The sequence below is a fragment of the Lonchura striata genome, chromosome 18 (assembly GCF_046129695.1).
Source record: "Lonchura striata isolate bLonStr1 chromosome 18, bLonStr1.mat, whole genome shotgun sequence".
In the NCBI taxonomy this organism is placed as follows: Eukaryota; Metazoa; Chordata; class Aves; order Passeriformes; family Estrildidae; genus Lonchura; species Lonchura striata.
Genome location: NC_134620.1, coordinates 7,484,618 through 7,502,190, shown reverse-complemented (window position 1 = coordinate 7,502,190; position 17,573 = coordinate 7,484,618). Strand labels below are relative to the sequence as shown.

At 41.5% G+C, this 17,573-nt stretch overlaps 1 protein-coding gene across 1 annotated transcript in view; it reads left to right on the top strand.

The window, feature by feature from the left end:
• The first annotated feature begins 325 nt into the window (after window positions 1-325).
• The window catches only part of PPIL2 (peptidylprolyl isomerase like 2), a 67,841-nt gene continuing 50,593 nt past the window's right edge, over window positions 326-17,573 (top strand). Inside the window, exons 1-7 of the mRNA XM_021549965.2 lie at window positions 326-421; window positions 501-550; window positions 962-1,007; window positions 1,623-1,685; window positions 1,848-1,899; window positions 14,955-15,006; window positions 17,159-17,250. Of these exons, the coding sequence (XP_021405640.1) occupies window positions 390-421; window positions 501-550; window positions 962-1,007; window positions 1,623-1,685; window positions 1,848-1,899; window positions 14,955-15,006; window positions 17,159-17,250 (387 nt within the window). The 5' untranslated portion in view covers window positions 326-389. The remainder of the gene's footprint in view (window positions 422-500; window positions 551-961; window positions 1,008-1,622; window positions 1,686-1,847; window positions 1,900-14,954; window positions 15,007-17,158; window positions 17,251-17,573) is intronic.

Here is a 17,573-nt window from a genome sequence, read left to right as displayed (position 1 = left end):
TCCTAAGGGACAGTACATTCCTTGTCATTAAGTCTTTGAAGAGACACTGAAATACTTTTTTGTGAAGAGCTGTTTCCATATTAAGATAACAAGTTTTTCTACCCTTTTTTTTTTTGGTGGGGGGGGTAGGGGGCGAGGTTCTGTCCCTGCCCAGCAGAGCAGGAACACAGATTTTAAATGCCAGGCAAGAAAACACGTTCTAGAGAAGCGGAAGCCCTGGAAGGCTGCTCGGAGGTCGCACCGACCGCGGGCCGAGCCGGCCCGGCCTGTTCCCGGAACGCGCCTGCCGCCGCCGCTGTTTCCGCGCCGCGGCCGTTCCGCGGCGCACCCGGCGGAAGGCGCGGGCGGGCCTGAGGCGCGGCGCGGGCCGGGCGGGCCGGGCCGCAGCCATGGGCAAGCGGCAGCACCAGAAGGACAAAATGTGAGCGGGGGAGAGCGCGGGGGGCCGGGCTGAGCGGGCCGGGTCTGCGCTGTGCCTCAGTGACCGCTCTCTCTCGCAGGTACATCACGTGCGCCGAGTACACGCAGTTCTACGGCGGCAAGAAAGCAGGTGAGGGGGGCCGGGCCGCTCCCTCACACCCCCGGGGCGGCGGGCGCCGAGCTCCGGCCCCGGGCGCGGCCCGAGCCCCGGTACCGCTCGAAAGGCCGGTTCCTGGCCTCAGGAGCGTCCCCGCCCTCCGCTGGCTCTGTGCCCGCTCCTGGGGCACAGCCTGAGCGCAATTACCACATTTAAACTCAGCGCTGTCTGACTGTCAGAGCTCTGCTCGGATCTTTCCCGGCAGTGTAATTTCAGTTCAGAAGTTTTAGTTACGTTTTCGCAAGCTGTAGGATATTTATCCCTGTCTTCCATAACTTGCCACAGGTTGCGTAGCAATATGTAACTTTCAAATGTTTTTTTGTTACCTAGAATACCATGAATTTATTAAAATCTGTTGTGTGGGTTTTCTTTTTCCATAAACAGACCTTCCACGAACCAATTTTAGACGTTTATCATTTGACCACTGCAGGTAAGACAACAAATTTACACTATCATTATTTAATGACAGCTATTTATCAGGCTGTTGACACTGAACTAAAGCCATGTTCTTCTGAGGCAGTTACTTTCATTGCCTTGTGCCTGCTGCAGCAGTAGTGTGGCAAGAAAAAGTTGAGTAAGAACTGAAACAGTCTGCATGACCCATGATCAGTGTCTGCAGAGGTTGGAGCTGATGGCTGAAAGAATACACAACTGATGAAATAATGCAGAACAATTACTGTGTACATCTCAGTCTTTCAAGTCTGTGTCAGCAGGGCTCAAATCTGCTTGTCCCTGCTCAGAAATGTGCTTGGTTGTTCACTCATCTTGCTAAGATAGAGATCAAGGCAGATTGAAGAGTATTTCTGCTATTTTTTTTCTGTTTAGAGTTTACTGCTGAAAGTGCAGGAGTGAAGGAAGAGAGCTGGTAGAAGTGGCTTAGAAATCCTTGTAAATTGGGTAGTTCAGGAAGTTGCCTTCCATACCTATGAGCCAAGAGCTGCCAGGATTATGGAAGCATCCCTAAGAGGGGGTGCTGAGTGTGTTGCCAGTTATATCGTGATTTCCACCTGGTTTTGCTAACAAGGGTGTGTTCTCTTTTTTCTAGTTTGTCTCTGCAGCCATTTGAATACCCAGTTTGCACACCAGATGGGACAGTCTTTGACATCCTGTAAGTTCTTGTCTGTACTTTGCTTTATTTTTTGTGTTGTTGAGATGGTTACAGCTGTGTAATCATCCCTTAGTCTTAGCAAGCTGGCAAAAACAGTCATGGCCATCAGTACAAGTTTCTGATGGTGCTTTTCATTAATTGCTTTATCCCTTCTCTTTTTAGGAGCATTGTACCTTGGATAAAGAAATATGGAACCAATCCAATCACAGGAGAAGTAAGTAATGATGGGTGGATTCACATAATGGCTTTGCTTTCTTTATGCTCAGTTTTTTATTTAATGTGTTAGAGAAACAAAAATGCCTTAGTGAAAGCAAAAGAAGTCGAATGGGAGTGCAGGTTTGAAGATGTGTGGGAGAAAGGAGAACATTACTTCTATTTATGTTTTGTAATCTGATTGTAAATAGGGCAGAGTGAATGGTTCATTTGTATGAACTCCTAGGGTATCTTGCCTGCCTCCCAGCTGTGACATAATGAACAGCTGTACAGATGGAAATACAAACTGTTGTTAATGCTGATGCTGCCCAGAAAGCCTGACTGGTCATTGATGGAAAATACTCTCCTGCTGCCTCATATAAGCACAATTCTGGTCCCTACAGGGCAAGGGGTTCACACCTCTCCATCGGGGATTAAACTTGCAGCAATGTTTCCTAGCCCAAAGGATATTTGGCATCATGCAGATTAAGAAGATTAATAGGTGATATGAATGGTAAGCTTACACTACAAAACCTTTTGAGTTATCCTGACAGTATATTTCAGAAAGCTTCTGTCATGATGATTCACTGTGAGAGAAACCTTTGTGAGTTTCTGCATAAATTATAATAATGAAGGAATTACTTTCTGTAGCAGCATGAAATGGTAAAACACTGAATAAACATGAAGTACAGGAAGCATTTCCCGCTGGAATTATCTTTTTTCTGGTGTGTTAAAGTGCATTGTTTATGAGAGTATAGAGGAAAATTTTAAGCAGGAACTGTTGCTTGTGCAACTGAGATTTCTTTTCCTGCAGTGTGTGCAGTTACTTTTCTAGGCACTGGGAGGCGGCCGTTGCCCAGGATTGGGGAGGTTTGCAGCTGCCTCGGGGCTGAGATTGCTTCTGCAACATCTTGCGTTCGGTTAAAGATTTTCCCGTCACACAGATACGAGGAAAAGCTAAATACAGATGCAACATTCCAAACTCTAAACATGAACAGCCTGAGACTTAATATCTTCCTTCAGGTGTGTTTGTGCAATGGTGAGATGAAGGTCTTTCTTCACACGTGAAGAGGCCAGTGTGTTGTTGAGAAGGAATGAAATTACAGCAATTTGTTTCACCAGCCTCTCACCACCTTGCTGCTCTCTGCATTGTTTGGGAGTTTTGGGGTGTTTTTCAATTTTTTTCACTCAGAGCAGCTCATTGGAGACCGTGAACCATGATGTGGTTTAAAATTGCTTTGAGTAAATGCTAAGCAAGAAGTGTAACGTACCTGACTGTGTTGTGTAATGGAGAGAGAGAGATAGATTGTGCATAATATCCTTGGTGAACCATAAATGCTTAAATGAAGTCAGGCCTTGAGAGCTGTTGGCTTACCAGACTTGAGCTTCTCTTCCAGCTCTCCTCAATGTGTGTCCTCCCTTTTCCTCTGTATCACGTTCCGGGGAACCCTTTCTTCCCTCCTCTTGTTCCATGGTGGCCTGGTGCTGTACAGCTCCACCTCCACATGACCAAGGTGTTCCAGATCAATTGGAAGAAAAAGGAGACACTTGTTCTCCAGAATAGCACAGAGTCCTGCTGAATTCAGCTCTGTGGAGCTCTAAGTTGAAGAGTGGGGTTGAAAGAAGGATTGTAATTAGACTTTGTTTCTCAGAAGGGTAGCTCAGGTTTTTGGAAGAGTAGGGTGGCATTGGGCAGAAAAGGGATAGGAGTGCCAGGTAGGTGACAGAGGAAGTAGTTGAATTGAGTTTGTGCATCTCTGGACTGTTCTGTCCTCTGTTGAATCTGTCACTGTGTGTGTGCCCTCTGTTCCCTGTGCAGTTTGTTCATGGAAACCAGAAAGTATATTCTGTAATGAATTGGTGACTTGGAGAAACTCAGGACTCTGGGTTTATTTAGAAAGGAATTGAGCCAGATGAGCTGCAATGCCATGTGTGTACACTAACTTATGGAGTTACTTTGCACAGGTTGGTGATGGGGCTCTGGAGAATTTTTCCATTTATTTGTCTTGAAGTAAAAAATAGTGATGAAACCCTTTGTGGCTTGTACTTCTCTAATTGTGGTTTGCTACAGGACAGATGCTTTAGAGAAGTCAATAGACTATTTGGAAATGGGGGATTAATGGTGCACTCTTGGCACTCACTAGTTCTGCCTTATTTCTGAAGTGAACCTCTCAGTGGAGAGCTGGAGAGCCTGGCAGACATTAAGATATTTATCTTTGCTGTGCTCCAGGGGGTAGGACTGTATTAGTCTTTTATTAGTTGGATGTCTGTGAACTGATCTACAGGGGTCTTCTCCAATTCTTCTGAATCCTAAACTACTGGACTAGCCTTTGTTTTTAAAGAAACACTGCAATGCAAATCACTGTTGACCTTTGTCTAGAATTTACCATGAGCTATTCTAGAAAGTAACTTCAGATTTATTCCCCCCACTCTCCCTTTTTAACAATGCATTGTGGTAAAAATGCCTGTTTTACTGCTACACCAATAATTTTGGAAGAAGCATTGCATTTCTCACAGCTGAACTAGAGTCTGTCAGTTCGCATTGTCTCACTTTTTCTGTCAGCTTTGTCAGGACACTGCCCTGGCTTATCCTTAAACTAAAATTGCATAAATTAAAGTGAAAAGTGATAGTTAGCTCATTCCTTTTTACTGACAACAGCACTTTGGCTTCTTGGGCTTGCAGAAAGTTGCAGGCTTGCCAGGAGGTTTCATGTAGTGACGTTCTGACAGCCTGACCAGCGTGCTCACATGAGGCAGCCAACTGGGCTCAGGATACCTGTTTCAAGGAGAGAGGTTGGCCAGAGCATGTCTGGTTAGTTGGAATCTCAAATATGAACAGATGATAGATCAGCGTGCCTTTTGACAGGAATTTCAAGGAAATTGGTTTTCTTTGTTGCATGGATATGTTCTATGTGGGCTGAGCTATTTTTCCTCCTGTTCATTGTAATGTGTCTGATGTCAATACCTATTTTTTCCACTCTGCTTCAGTGACATTCTGACTGTGTGTGGGCAGGCCAGATTGTTGTGGCTGTACTTTCAGACCCTATCAAGGCTCTGTAACCTTGGGCAAGTATCTCTGTTCCCTTGTCCCAGAAGTAGCTACTGTCTTTGTCCCTGCTTTCCCCTTTTCTGTGGGAATTTAACTCTTTTGGACACTGGAAACCAGTTAATTTGATTCAGTCCAGTTAATTTATCCTGGCCTATGAGTCAGGTTAAGAGACCTGAAGATGCCATGTGGTGGATTTATGAGACTGAGAGTCACATTTGTGGTCTGAATGAGGCAGGGCAGAATTTGTGTTGTGCCCTGTCTTGTGCAAGGTTGGGATCCAGACCTGCAAGCCAGAGAGGGCATTTTCTTAAGCATCACTATGTTAAGAAGGAATTTTTAAATAAATTCTGAGAGGTTTTTTGCAGTTTAGAAAAGACTTTTGCTTGGTCTGCCTCTGAAGATAACAATAAAGAGGAGTCTGGTGCATTTAATGAAGCAATAGAAGGCAGAGCGACTGACATGGAAAATGAGAACCAGGTTTGGAGTCAGAAGGAAAAGTCTCTGACTTTTCCCAGTGAGACATATGTCTTTTAAAAAGAGAGAGCTGGACACAGAGCTTTGCTCTGTGTACATTATAAATATTTGCTATTTTTCTCCCACACTCTTTAATCCTGTATTTATGAAATAAAGCTGACTTGGGGTGAAATTATGACTAACATGATCAAATAATGGCAGTACAGTTGCCTGGCTCCTGCAGTAAGCCTGTCTGATGCAGGCTTTGGAAGCACCAGAGAGTTTGTACCTGCAATGCCCTGCAGTAATGACAGCCTGCTGTGGACACCTTCTCCTTCCAGCACTGCTCACTAGGAATGTAAACAGTGCCCTTTTTTTCCCATTATTTGTTTGAAGTAAGGTTGGTAAGATGATGCTTGCCATTATAATTACAGGCACTTTCAAAACCTATAACTTCTTACCCACAAAAGAAAAAAATTGCAACTACATCTGTTATTTCAAAACTTGGAAAATAATTCTTAAATACATTCCTTAAATATATTTATCTTCAAAATGCTGATGAGTATTGTTACTTCATCTTGTTGTTGAAATCATTCTTTTCAATTTGGTCAAGTAGATTTCAGTGAGTCTCACAGATCCCATAGAAATCAGTTACTGATTTTGCAGTGAAGCTTGTTGACCTGGTTTAATGAAGAGGATATGAAGAAGATTACTTATTTTATTGTTGATTTGTTAACCCCACTTAAAAAAAGAACAAACAACCTTACAATGCTTTTTTTTTTCCTATGCACTAAAAATGTCTTTGGCTATCTAAGTAAGGGAAATCCTGTCTGAAAAGGATGCAGAAATTGGAGCAAAGGTGAAACTCCTTAAACATAGAAGTGTTTTTACCATGTTTGTATTTTGAAAGCATAGAGATAGAAATAGAAAACATTGATAATTGTTTCTTCACCTGTTGGACAAACTTAATGAGAAACAGGGCTTAGGTATTTTTCCTACTTTTGTAATATTCTGAATAAAGAAACTGTAGTGTGTGAGCAGTGTGGGAAATATCAAGTAGGAGCAGGTGTTAAACTACAGTTTAAGTTCCAGGCAGGACTTTATGGTTCACTATAAATTGCTTTCCAACTCTGTCACATAATCAGTGCAGGGTCCTTGTGTTTCAGGACTGGATTCCTGAAAGTGGGTTGGATGAGCTTCACACATTACTGAGTCAGAGGTGTTGAGATCAGTCATAGACAAAACTCATCCAACCCTGAGTCAAGTGGTATGAATCTCAGGCCTGAACTGGGAGGAGGAGAAGTTCCAATTTCATGTGACCTTACTGGCTAAATCTACAGTGACAATGGCTTTTAAATCAGTTCATATGGTCTGTGAGGTAATTTACTGCAGCTTGCTCCTTTAATTGTGTTGTTCCAGGTGTGTTTCTAGATAATGAGCAGCAAATAATGGATGTCATTAGACAAAACCCTGGGGTTTGAAGGTGCCCTCTTTCATGGCAGTGTAGCCCTGTCAGAAAAATGCAACAGCCGTAGATAATGTGCATTGGGATGCATTTTCAGAGTGTTTGTTGAGACCTTTCTGTAACCTGGTAGTAATGTTACCTCATGATTCCGATGATCATCTAAAATGGCTTGTTGAAGCAGGAGTCGGATTTTCCTTGTGCTTTTTCACCTTTTTGTCTTGAGAAGTTCACTTTGCTTACTGTTTCCAAAGAGATTGTGCTTACTTTGAGCATTTTCATCTTTTGTCTGGATACAAAATACCAGCAGGAAAATGCTGTGGAGACTTCCACAGGCAGACTATGTCCATATCTAGAGTGCTGGGACTGTCTAATTAAGAGCTAAATAGTTTGACCAGTTGAGATAATTTTCGTTGAGTGAAATTCAGGAGTGAGTCATATCCCTCTCACATTGTTTTTTCCTCAACATCAGAGCATAGCACCTGAAATCCAAGTCGTTTTCTCCTTGGTGCTTTGGAAGTGAGTGATCATTTAGGTGGATCAGTAACATCAGGTCTCATTTGGATGTAATATGAGTGATGTATAAATGAGAATTTTAATTTTTCTCTAGAGAACTCCTTTCACGTACATGTCAGAAGAAGTCAGCACATCAGCTTTGAAATTCAAAGTATATTTCTTAATTTGTCTGATGCAACTCAGTCAGGTCTTCAGATATTGCAGAAGTTTAAATGTCAATTGCCCCCTTTTTTCACCTTTTGTTTAACTTAGCATATTTTTCCTATATATTTGAAATTAGGTTTTTTTCCTTGTTTATTTGTAAGAAAAGTTTCAGTTGGGGTGGGAATAGAGGTTTGTTCTGGGTGAATAATAGCTTATTACAGAACAGAGAACAAAGCTTACAGAAATAAAGCCAAGGGAAGCTTTGTTGTTGAAAAATGATTCAGACAAATCCATCTTGGTTTTCATGTGCTGCAGAAAGAGGAGTGAAATGATTAGGAACAGAAGACTGGAAGACTCTCTGAGGTCTTTGGCTCTCTCAGTCTGCTTTGCAAACTGCGTGCTCTGTCTTGAACCAGTGTTTGCTTTTTGCCTGCTATGGCTGCTGAGAGCTTTTGCTGATGGTTTTTCATCTGATACATATCTTCTGTAAATTTTGGGTTTGACCAGCCTAGTCTCGTTTGTATTGGTGCCAAAATTGCACCAAACACTCTGTTAGTGTTTACAGCTGTGTGTTTCACATGGAAGAATTTAATGCTTTCTTGACATTCTGTTGTTGAGACTTGTATTCTCCTCTCAGATGTTCTTCATGCCTTTAAGTTCTCCGTACCCTACATGGTCACAGTTCTCCTCCACATCTGTTAAATTTTAATATATCTTCTTTGAACATCTTAATCTTAATCATACACAGTAAATGCTGTGTGAATGCCTGGTACAGTGGTGGGAATATTTCTAATCTCTTCCTGAAATACTTTGATAATATCTGATCTATTACACATGATAGTGTAAAACCAAAAACCATTTCAGTGTATGTGTTGAGACAGGAAGGGTGCTTTGAGAAAATGAGAATTTGTTGCATTTTCTTTTGGTAGGCTGGGTCATTTCAGAAGCAGATACAAGTTAGAGTTAGCCAGGATGAGCAGTAGTTCTTAATTTTCTCTTTGTTTTGTTGTTTCCAGTTAAATATTGCTGCCTGTATTTCTGTGAGCAGTAGCAGACTCCTTTCAGACACGGATGGTTACAGCTGTTGTCATTAAGCATCTCTCTCCAGGTGCATTTTTGTCTGGGGCAGCAGACACAGGCTGCTGCTCAAATGCCCAGAATCTGCTTTGAACGAGATGAACTCTTCAATATGCAGCAACTGAGCCGTGTCGTCTTACCTCATTGACCTCAGAAATTATTAGCTTTTAGTCAACAGTCTAAATGAGTTAATATTTGACTAGTGACCATAAATTTTCAAGGCTCCTGGATAAAAACATATGAGGACATGGTTTCTGCCCTGAGGAATGACCACAAAGTCATGTGTTGTAACAAAATGGTCATAAAACACTGGGGCGATCAAGGGGATGAAAATCCCAGTGAGTTGTATCCTTACAGATAACTCCTTCTTTTGTTGCGTTTTCTGAAAATTCCCCTCTCTCTCCTTTGTTGCTGACAAACATAGATAGCTGGTTCTTTCTTTTCCAGAGTTGTTTGTATGTTTTACAGTAGTGCACCCAGCACTACTAAGAGTTAGCTTTTATCTGTTCTAAAAAGGGGATTTATTTTTCAATTCTCTGTATCTTTGGGAAACAGTGAGGGCAAAATAATATGAGTTTTGCTTCTAGTTACTGTTCAAGTGCTTTATCAAAAAATGACATTTAAAACCCTCCAGTGTCATGAGTCACTGGCCAAGCTGCTGTTCCTCCTTCACACCTTGATGACTGCGGTGGTGGTAGGCAGTGTTCGATCCAGTAACCCACCTCTGGTCACAGGCAGATAAACCTGTCTACCATTATTTCTAATGCATTATGTCCATTACAGCAAAAAAGTATTTACATCTAGGTTTTACAGACTGAACAGATGGTCTCTTCTTTCCCTTTTCTGTGTTTTGGTGTAAGTGTGCACATTGGATGAGATTTTGTGACTGTGACACTTGAAAAACTAGCAGCTGTGAAGCGCTCTAGCCTTAAATGAGATGCAGCATGAGGTTTCCCACAGATCTTTCCTTGCCTGTTTTTCACTAAAATTGGAGATTAGATTTTTGGTGCTTCTGTAAAGCTTTATTTTCCTTGAACTGTGCTGTATTTGGCTGTGGATCTCTGGATTGGTAGACTTTTGACTGCATTAAGACTGCAGGCCTGATCTTGCAATGCAGCTACGTATCTTTTTCTCATGGCAATTTCTGTTAATATGCTCTTTGATAGAGCAGTATTATTGCTGGTATCTGAGAACTATGTGTGTTATCAAGCATATCTTTATGGTTCTCTGGACAAGGCTTTGGTGACCATATGGTGTCAGTTTAATTAACTTTTGAATATGTAAATATAGTGGTCTAGAAGTGCATAATGAAGGATCTTCTGTGTCCATTTCCATTCTAGCTCAGCAGTACACAAAGACTGCAGTTAAACAGCAGTTTCATCCAAGAATGTGAACTGAGGGTATCTTTTTAGCATTAGGTGGGCAGCTGTGATAAATACTGAGCATTTTTGTTGTTGAATTAAACATAGAAATGATACCTGGAATTGTGAGACTGTTCTGGCCTCTTGACTGCTGAGCCCAAATTTTTCATGGAGTGTTAAAATACATATAGATGACTTATTTTGTTAAAACAGTGTTGCTGTTTCCTGTTGCAAACCCTAATGTGTAGGCTTGAGGATTTCAAATGCCCTTTGTCATTAAATCCATTTACAAAATCTGAAATAAGTAACATTATACAAGAAGTTATTCCAGTACTATTTACTGAACTCATGCCCCACTTTTTGGAGGAGATTTTATAGCAAGGAAAATTGTAAGGAGGCTTCTTAAAATGGGAAGTTGTATGTAAAGTTATATGTAACAGGTCTCATCTTTAAAGAAACCAAGGAATGTAATACAAAATTCATTTGCTGTTTCTAAGCTAAGCTTGGTACTTGGTAGGCAACACTGCATTTCAATATTAGTATTTGTTCTGGCTTTCTCTTCTGCTTGAGGTAACTCTGTGTTTCTTGATTTGGTGGGATGAAAAACTATCAAATGGCCATGCCAACTCTGTATGATTTTTGACCTCATATTACCAGCCAGTTCAGATGTGACACATTAATTATTCCCCATTTATAGTGTTGGTCATGGCTGGACCCCAGGCACTATCAAAGCCCCTCTCTCACTGCCCTCCACAACTGGACAGGGGAGACAAAATGTCACTGGGGGTTCATGGGTTGAGATAAAGGCCAGGAGAGATCTTCTTCCTAAATAAGTTATCCCAGCTGCCTTACCAGCATTTCTCATTGTCCCAGCCTTGGCCAGCAGCATGTCCATCTTGGAGCCAGCTGGACACAGCGGAAGCTTCCAGCAGCTTCTCACAGAAGCCACCCCTGTAAGCCCCCCAGTACCAAAATCTGGCCACACAACCCCTATACCAGCTTCCCTGGATTTTTGTGTTTTCCTGGCAGGGGCCGTTCAGTGTGGCTGATCAGGAGGTCTAATCCCCACGTGCTAAACATTTGAACACTTACTCAGTTGCTGTTGGTAGGATGGGAAAGTCTGTCTTTACTAAACACCCCTCTTGCTGCACGTCACCAACCCTGCCCGTGTGTGGGTAGAGAACCAGTGGAGCCCTTTTTGATTGCTTTTCAGGCTGGTGCATATCCAACAGGGTCAGAGCCTTATTAACAAGAAGAACGTGCAGCCACAGACCAAAGAGATTCAGCGAGTGTAACTAATTGATGCATGGGGATTGTAGGTCATATCTGCATGAGACACCCAGCGATGACAGAGAATGATTTAATTCGAAACAATCGGCGCGCTCCATCCGCGAGCTGCCACAGTGCCCCACTAACCTCGGTGGCGTCACCACCTCTGCCCGGCTCTCAATAAAGGATGCTGCCCTTTGGGATCCCGCAGGAGCCAGGGCTGTCAGCTGACAGAGGAGAGCGCGCGGGGCGCTGGGGCTGCTCGCTGCCACAGGAAAGTAGGTCATGGCCAAAAGTAGCCTTGGCTGCCTTTGTGGAAGTGTGCCTGCGAGAGAGGAGTCAGCTGAGAAAAGAGCTCGCACGGTTTTGCATTTGTTTTTTTTTTTTTTAGCCCTTCCTTGCTGTGGAGCAGCTGGCACTACGTGCCGTGAAATGCGTCTGCTTTCCAGTATTTCTGCATAAAATATTTTTAGAAGGGAATATGTGGCTCTTATTTCTGCTTAAGGGAAGTGGCAGATGCTTGTGGTCTTTTCATTGTCATTAGGAATTTAGAATTTAATTAGATCAAGTGTTTTTAATAAACACTTTTTTTTCCTCTTGCTTTCTTAACTGGAGCGTGGCTGAAACTGGATGGTGGGTGTGTATCAGGGAAACTCAGGTTGAAAATAGTTGTGAACTTGAGCTATGTATGTAATATTTATTCTCTCTTAGGCATTATTAATAATAAAAAATACATGAAAAGAAGTACTTTAACTCATTTTAGGATTCATTCACTCCTGCTGTCTCCTCCCGTGAAGATCGGTACCCGTTTGTGGCATAACGGTCATTTCCATGGCAACAAACTGTGTGATGGTGCTTGGAAAGCTTTGACTTTTGACGGAGAATAAATAAAAGGAGATTCACCCACATGCAAGATAATCCTGTTTTCTTGTGAAATGAAGAACTTGAGAGGAAAAAAATGATATTACACAGCTTGCCTATATCATGTCCTATTACACTTTGCTGGGTAATGTGTAGGAGTTTCAGAACTGAACCTCCTGGAAGTCCTGGTTGTGGGCTCCCTCCTCTGTGGCTGCTCTGTGTGCAGTTGGCAGATCCTGTAGCCTGGTCTTGGGCATTGAGCAGTCCATTGTAGCACATCATCATCATCTGGTTTTGCTGTTCTGAGGCTCCAAAGATTTCCTTTGCCAAAATACTAAATCCCCCTCTTGCCCTGCCACGCAAGCTGAAGGAGCTGCTCCAAAGGGCATGAGTTGACATGCCAAGGTTGCTTCTGATAGAAGGCCAGCCTGTGGCAATAAAAGTTTGTAATATTCATACAGCACTTCACTATAGACTTCTAACTCTAGGCAGTACTTCAACTCCTGTATGACAGTCACTCGTTTTTTATTTATTGTTGACATAAGACTGTGTAAGTGCTGGTCTCTGTGGGGAGCAGATCCAGCATGAGCAGCTGATGCACCATGAGTAACTGAGGCTGAAAAATAACCTTTTTCCATATAATGGAAAGATATGACCTGAAATACCATACTATTTCCCTGGGCATGGAGTGAGAGTCCGAGGACTTGACAGCACTTCTAACAATACATCATAGGGTGACAGATGAAAAGTGCACTGCAGCTTTTGCTACCTTTAAAGTCTGCATAGCAGTTTAGGCTGTCTTTTCTGCGTAATTTCTGTCAAGGTATAAATCTGAATCTTCAATCATGCTGAACTGTTTCTTACTGAACTATTTCCATTTTTCTGTAAAGATGTTCATGTGTTTTGAGTGTAGCTCAGATCTGCCAGGAGGATAATTTAAGGACCTTTCTTGAAATTATCTATGTTTCCACTGGTTGTATTTCTAAAGAAGCTTTTGCTGAAACATAATTTTTGGGCTGTTGCACAACATGTGCACAGATGGATGCTGCTTTGTGTTAATAGTTGTTTAGGTTGAACAGATCTGTCCAGGATCAGATGTTCATTTTGGCAACTCTGCAGTTCCCCTGCTATTTCTTTGATAAATTTGTTCTTGTAAGAAGATAAATAGATAAATAAAGCTCTGCATTCACTTATTAATTTCAGACTGCCATTTGCTGCTATTGCCTTTGCTGTCCTTCTTTGTACCCCAGCAGTGGGCAGATACTAGAGTGGTTTGGGTGTTTGGTTTTTTTTTTTGAGAATCCACTTAAGGAAAAGCAGTCATACTGGTCTCTATCACATAACTAAATATAACCAAATTTGGCCTCTTTTTTCCCTTCCCATCTTATTTCTACAAGCTCTCATTGCTCTTCCTCTAATGAATTAGAGAGATGGTTACCTTTCTGGCAGCAAATGAGCCTACCAGTTGGTTGAGAGCAATTTGAGAAGCACCTTCATATAAATGAATGAGTCCAGCTGTCTTAACATGTACCCTGTAAACCAAGAATATGAATTTTGATTAGGCACAGAAAGCCCACTAACTTAGTTTCACACTTTATTGTTTTTTGCCATAATGATTGAAGTAGCATGTTGGCACCAGGGCTGGCAGATCTCTGCTTGTAATTGTCTGGGTTATAAAAACCTCCCTAATTTCTTCAGGTGCATGTTTTGAGAAGAGAACCAATTGTTTCTTTTAAAAGGCCTGTGCTGTATGGCTTTTAAGGATCCATTTGGCTGTGAAACTGTCTCTGACAGCTGATACAATCAAAGGCTTTGTTTTTCAGAAGTCTCAGATCCTGACTCAGCCTTGCAGCTTGTTTCATCTCCAGCTGGGTGCCACAGTCATGCACTACCTGACCATCCTGCTGGGCTGTGCTGATGAGGTCACCCAGGTGGTGATGTGCCCTGTCTTGCCAGTGATGTACCCAAATCACACACTGATCCCATGGAATGGCTGGAGACCTGGCATGTTACTGAAGGCTCACTGTTACTTTGGGGGTGTGTGCTGCTTCCATGTCTTAGGGAAGGCTGCAGGACAGGAGCAGCCTGATTATCCAGATATGTTTGCCAGCCCAACAGCTCTGCTCTTCCCATGTCAGAAAACCCTTCCAGAGAGAGGGCAGCAGAAAAATGCCATAGACATGCTTCTGATGAAGTGTGGGAGAGCACGTGGAGTAGCTTAGTTTGCAGTGTCCTCTCTAGAGCTGAAGAACATTATCCCAGCCTTGGCTGTCACCTCAGTTCCCTGTTCAGTGGAATTGTTACCTGGGGGTTAAGGGGCTGAAAGTCCCTCCTGGGACTCCCTTTGTTACCCCAAATGCCTCTCTAGAGAACTTGTGCCTCTCTTTCTCTTTATTATTGCTGGCTGTCATGTGAGCTCTGCTGCACATTTCCTGAGTAAAAGGAAAATTACAGTTATTTCAGAAAAGGCATCGAGCTTGATTGCCAAAATGGTTTGCTAGCTTTATGACTTTCATCAGAGGTCCCTGCTGAATTTTCCTTTCTGGTCAGTGGCAATGATCTTTGCCTCTTAGCTTTTCATGCCAGCTCCCCTTTCAGTCTATGCTAAGAGTTGTGCAACTCCTTGAACTGATTCCCCATGGTTAGCACTGTCCTGAGTCAAATAGAGCCCTGTAAACAAACATATCCCCATTCTCAGGCTCCCTGAGCCTTGTTTTGGTGGGCTGTGACTCGAATTCCCAGGGTTCTGATAATTCAGACAACCAACAATATATTATTAATAAATTATGTACCATTGAAGTCCTAACAGTGATGCTACAGTTTCTTTTTATTTCCGTGGTTACATTCTGTTGTGATTAATCTTTTTAATGCTTTATTTTCTGTAGAAACTAGATGCCAAATCACTTATAAAGCTGAATTTTGCTAAAAATAGTGAAGGTAAGTGCAGTCATTTTCTGTGGTGGTGTTTTGTTGTGTTTTTTTCCTTAATGAGTGCTTTAATAAATTCTGGTTTGTCTTACTCATAGTGAACTTAAGTAGTTTGTGTTCTCTACCATGTTTTTTTGAGTAGAATAATTGCTTCTTGTGAATGATATGTTTACCTTCAAAGTTCCATTTCTGTTTTTCTTTACACTGGGGATTAAATTATTCAGCAATTTCACTTTACTATAGCTGCTATGCCACTAAGGTACTGTTTACTTTAAGGAAAGAATCAGAAAAAGTGAAATTTCTGTAATGTTATCTTATTTCCAACTTGCCTGTGGCAATATTTGCTGTTCACTTGGTTTTGAACAGCTTTTTGTTTATAAAAGGGATTAGACTTAAATAAACACGTGGGATTTTATGAAAAGAAGCACACAAGACAGCTGCCTCAAGTTTTATTTTTGCAAGATATAAAATCAGCCTCCTAAGAGAGCATGGTAGGAGCAAAAGCAGAGAGTGGGGATGAATTCATCTTCTACAAAGCATATAATGATTTCTTTGAAATGAAAATGGCTAAGATTAGGTGGGAATAAAATTCTGGAATGTCTGTCTCCTTATCTTACCAAAATCTATGGATTAGAAATTCTTTTCTGTAGCTGATGGATTTCTTCTGTGCCTTGTGTTCCATCTGTCTCAAGAGCAGGGTGTTAAAAATTGATCAATAGTCAGTGTGGCCAAGGCTTTTGAAAGATACCATGACATAGTGCTTTCCCTAAAGAAATCCAGCTCACAATGCTGGGGTGGAATGACAACAGCCATAGAGTCTTAGAAGCTTTTTCCTTGAAAAGGTTAATTCTGTGTCATTAACCAACCAAGGGAAAATGCAACAAAAGACAAAAATTAAGTGTTGCATTTCTGTCTGTCAGCAAACTTTTCTCTAAATCATAACATGGAATGGTTGTAGGATCTCTGTTCACACATAAATGTGATATAAAAGACCTTTGGGCCTTGCAGTTTCTCACATTTAGAAATCACTTATTAGTTGGGTACTTTCCATCCAGATCAACATGTGTGTGCCCTCAGCAGTTTTGCTTTTCCTAGGACTGAGAATAGGGTGACTTATTTTTTTTTTTACAAAGCTGAAATGAGGCCTCATATTTTAACACTGTGTTTCTGTATCCATCAGTTGGGAACTTGCAAAAATGCCTTTCTTGAGTCCCTTGTGGCAGTGACTTTGCTTCAGCCCTGGTGGCAATAACAAAAGTGTCCTCAGCTTTGGCCTGTGCAGGGGGCAGAGCTGCCTCTGGTGGCGCAGTGAGGGGTCGGTCTCCGCGGGTGTTTGCCTCCCCTGTCCCTGCAGGTGCTGGGAGCAGCCTGTTCTGGCCTCCCTGCTGCTTTTGATTTTCAAATGGTAATTAGGAAGAAAAGAACTAAATAGGTCCAACTTATTTTAAAAATCTCACCCAAACCCCCAGGTCTAGCAAACTGATCAAGTATTAATAACCTTCTTCTAACTGCTTTCTGCTGAGATTATCCAGACATTTTTCTTTTTCCTCCTACATTGCCTCCCATCAGTTTGCTTGCTGTTGACTTGCTTAATATTTATGCTGACCCTCCTGGGAAAATTCACAGCTTGATTAGAGCAGAAGCTGGGTTCCTTACTGAGTAACGTGTTCAGATTTAATGGCATTCTGCTTGCCACATTTGAATACAAAATGCTCTCCTCTGCTTAAAGCACAACAGCTGCTGTGTACTTTTCTGTAGGCTATAAGCTAAACTTTTATTCCTGGGAACAAGAGTGATACAGGACACGTTACAAGGTTCATGTTATCAATAGATCTTTGATTACAACAGTAACAATTATATGATGGTATTTCATAAATATGAAACAAGTTGGACGAAGTTCTGTGTTAGGAAATTGAAGGCAATAGATTTAAAAACTGCATTTTCCTTGCTTGTTTTACAGCTCTCTTAACTGTTACTTTCTCTAGCATTGTTTCTGTCACTGGAGAATCAAAATGTTATTAAAACACCATTAAGTACCCGCTGAAGTTACACTTTATATTAAAAATTAATGTAAATATAATCCACAGAGATCAGAGAAATAAGCTATTTCAAAACAGTTACAGGTCTTCATGTGAAATGTGTGCTTTTTTCCTTCTATCAGGCAAGTACCACTGTCCAGTGCTGTTTACTGTATTTACCAATAACTCCCATATTGTGGCCATCAAGACTACTGGAAATGTGTTTGCCTATGAGGTAGGTTCTCTATTGCATTTCATTATTAGTATTTTGTACTTGATGCATTTCAGTCAAACCCACAAAATGTTTTAGAAAGACAAATAAATTTTATTCTTGTTTTACAGCCAGGAAAATTAAAGGACAGGAGATGGAGTGACTTCATAAATTGTTGTCCAACTTTAGCCTTCAAAATAGGAACAAGTTTAGAATAATAATTAAATAGTATTTCTAAAACCTTTTCTTAAGTTAATCTGCATGTACTGAATCTTGTGTTTCAAAATTAGTAGCTTTGATATGCTTCTCAGTTGAAATAAGAGACAAATTTTCTGTTGTCTTCTTTC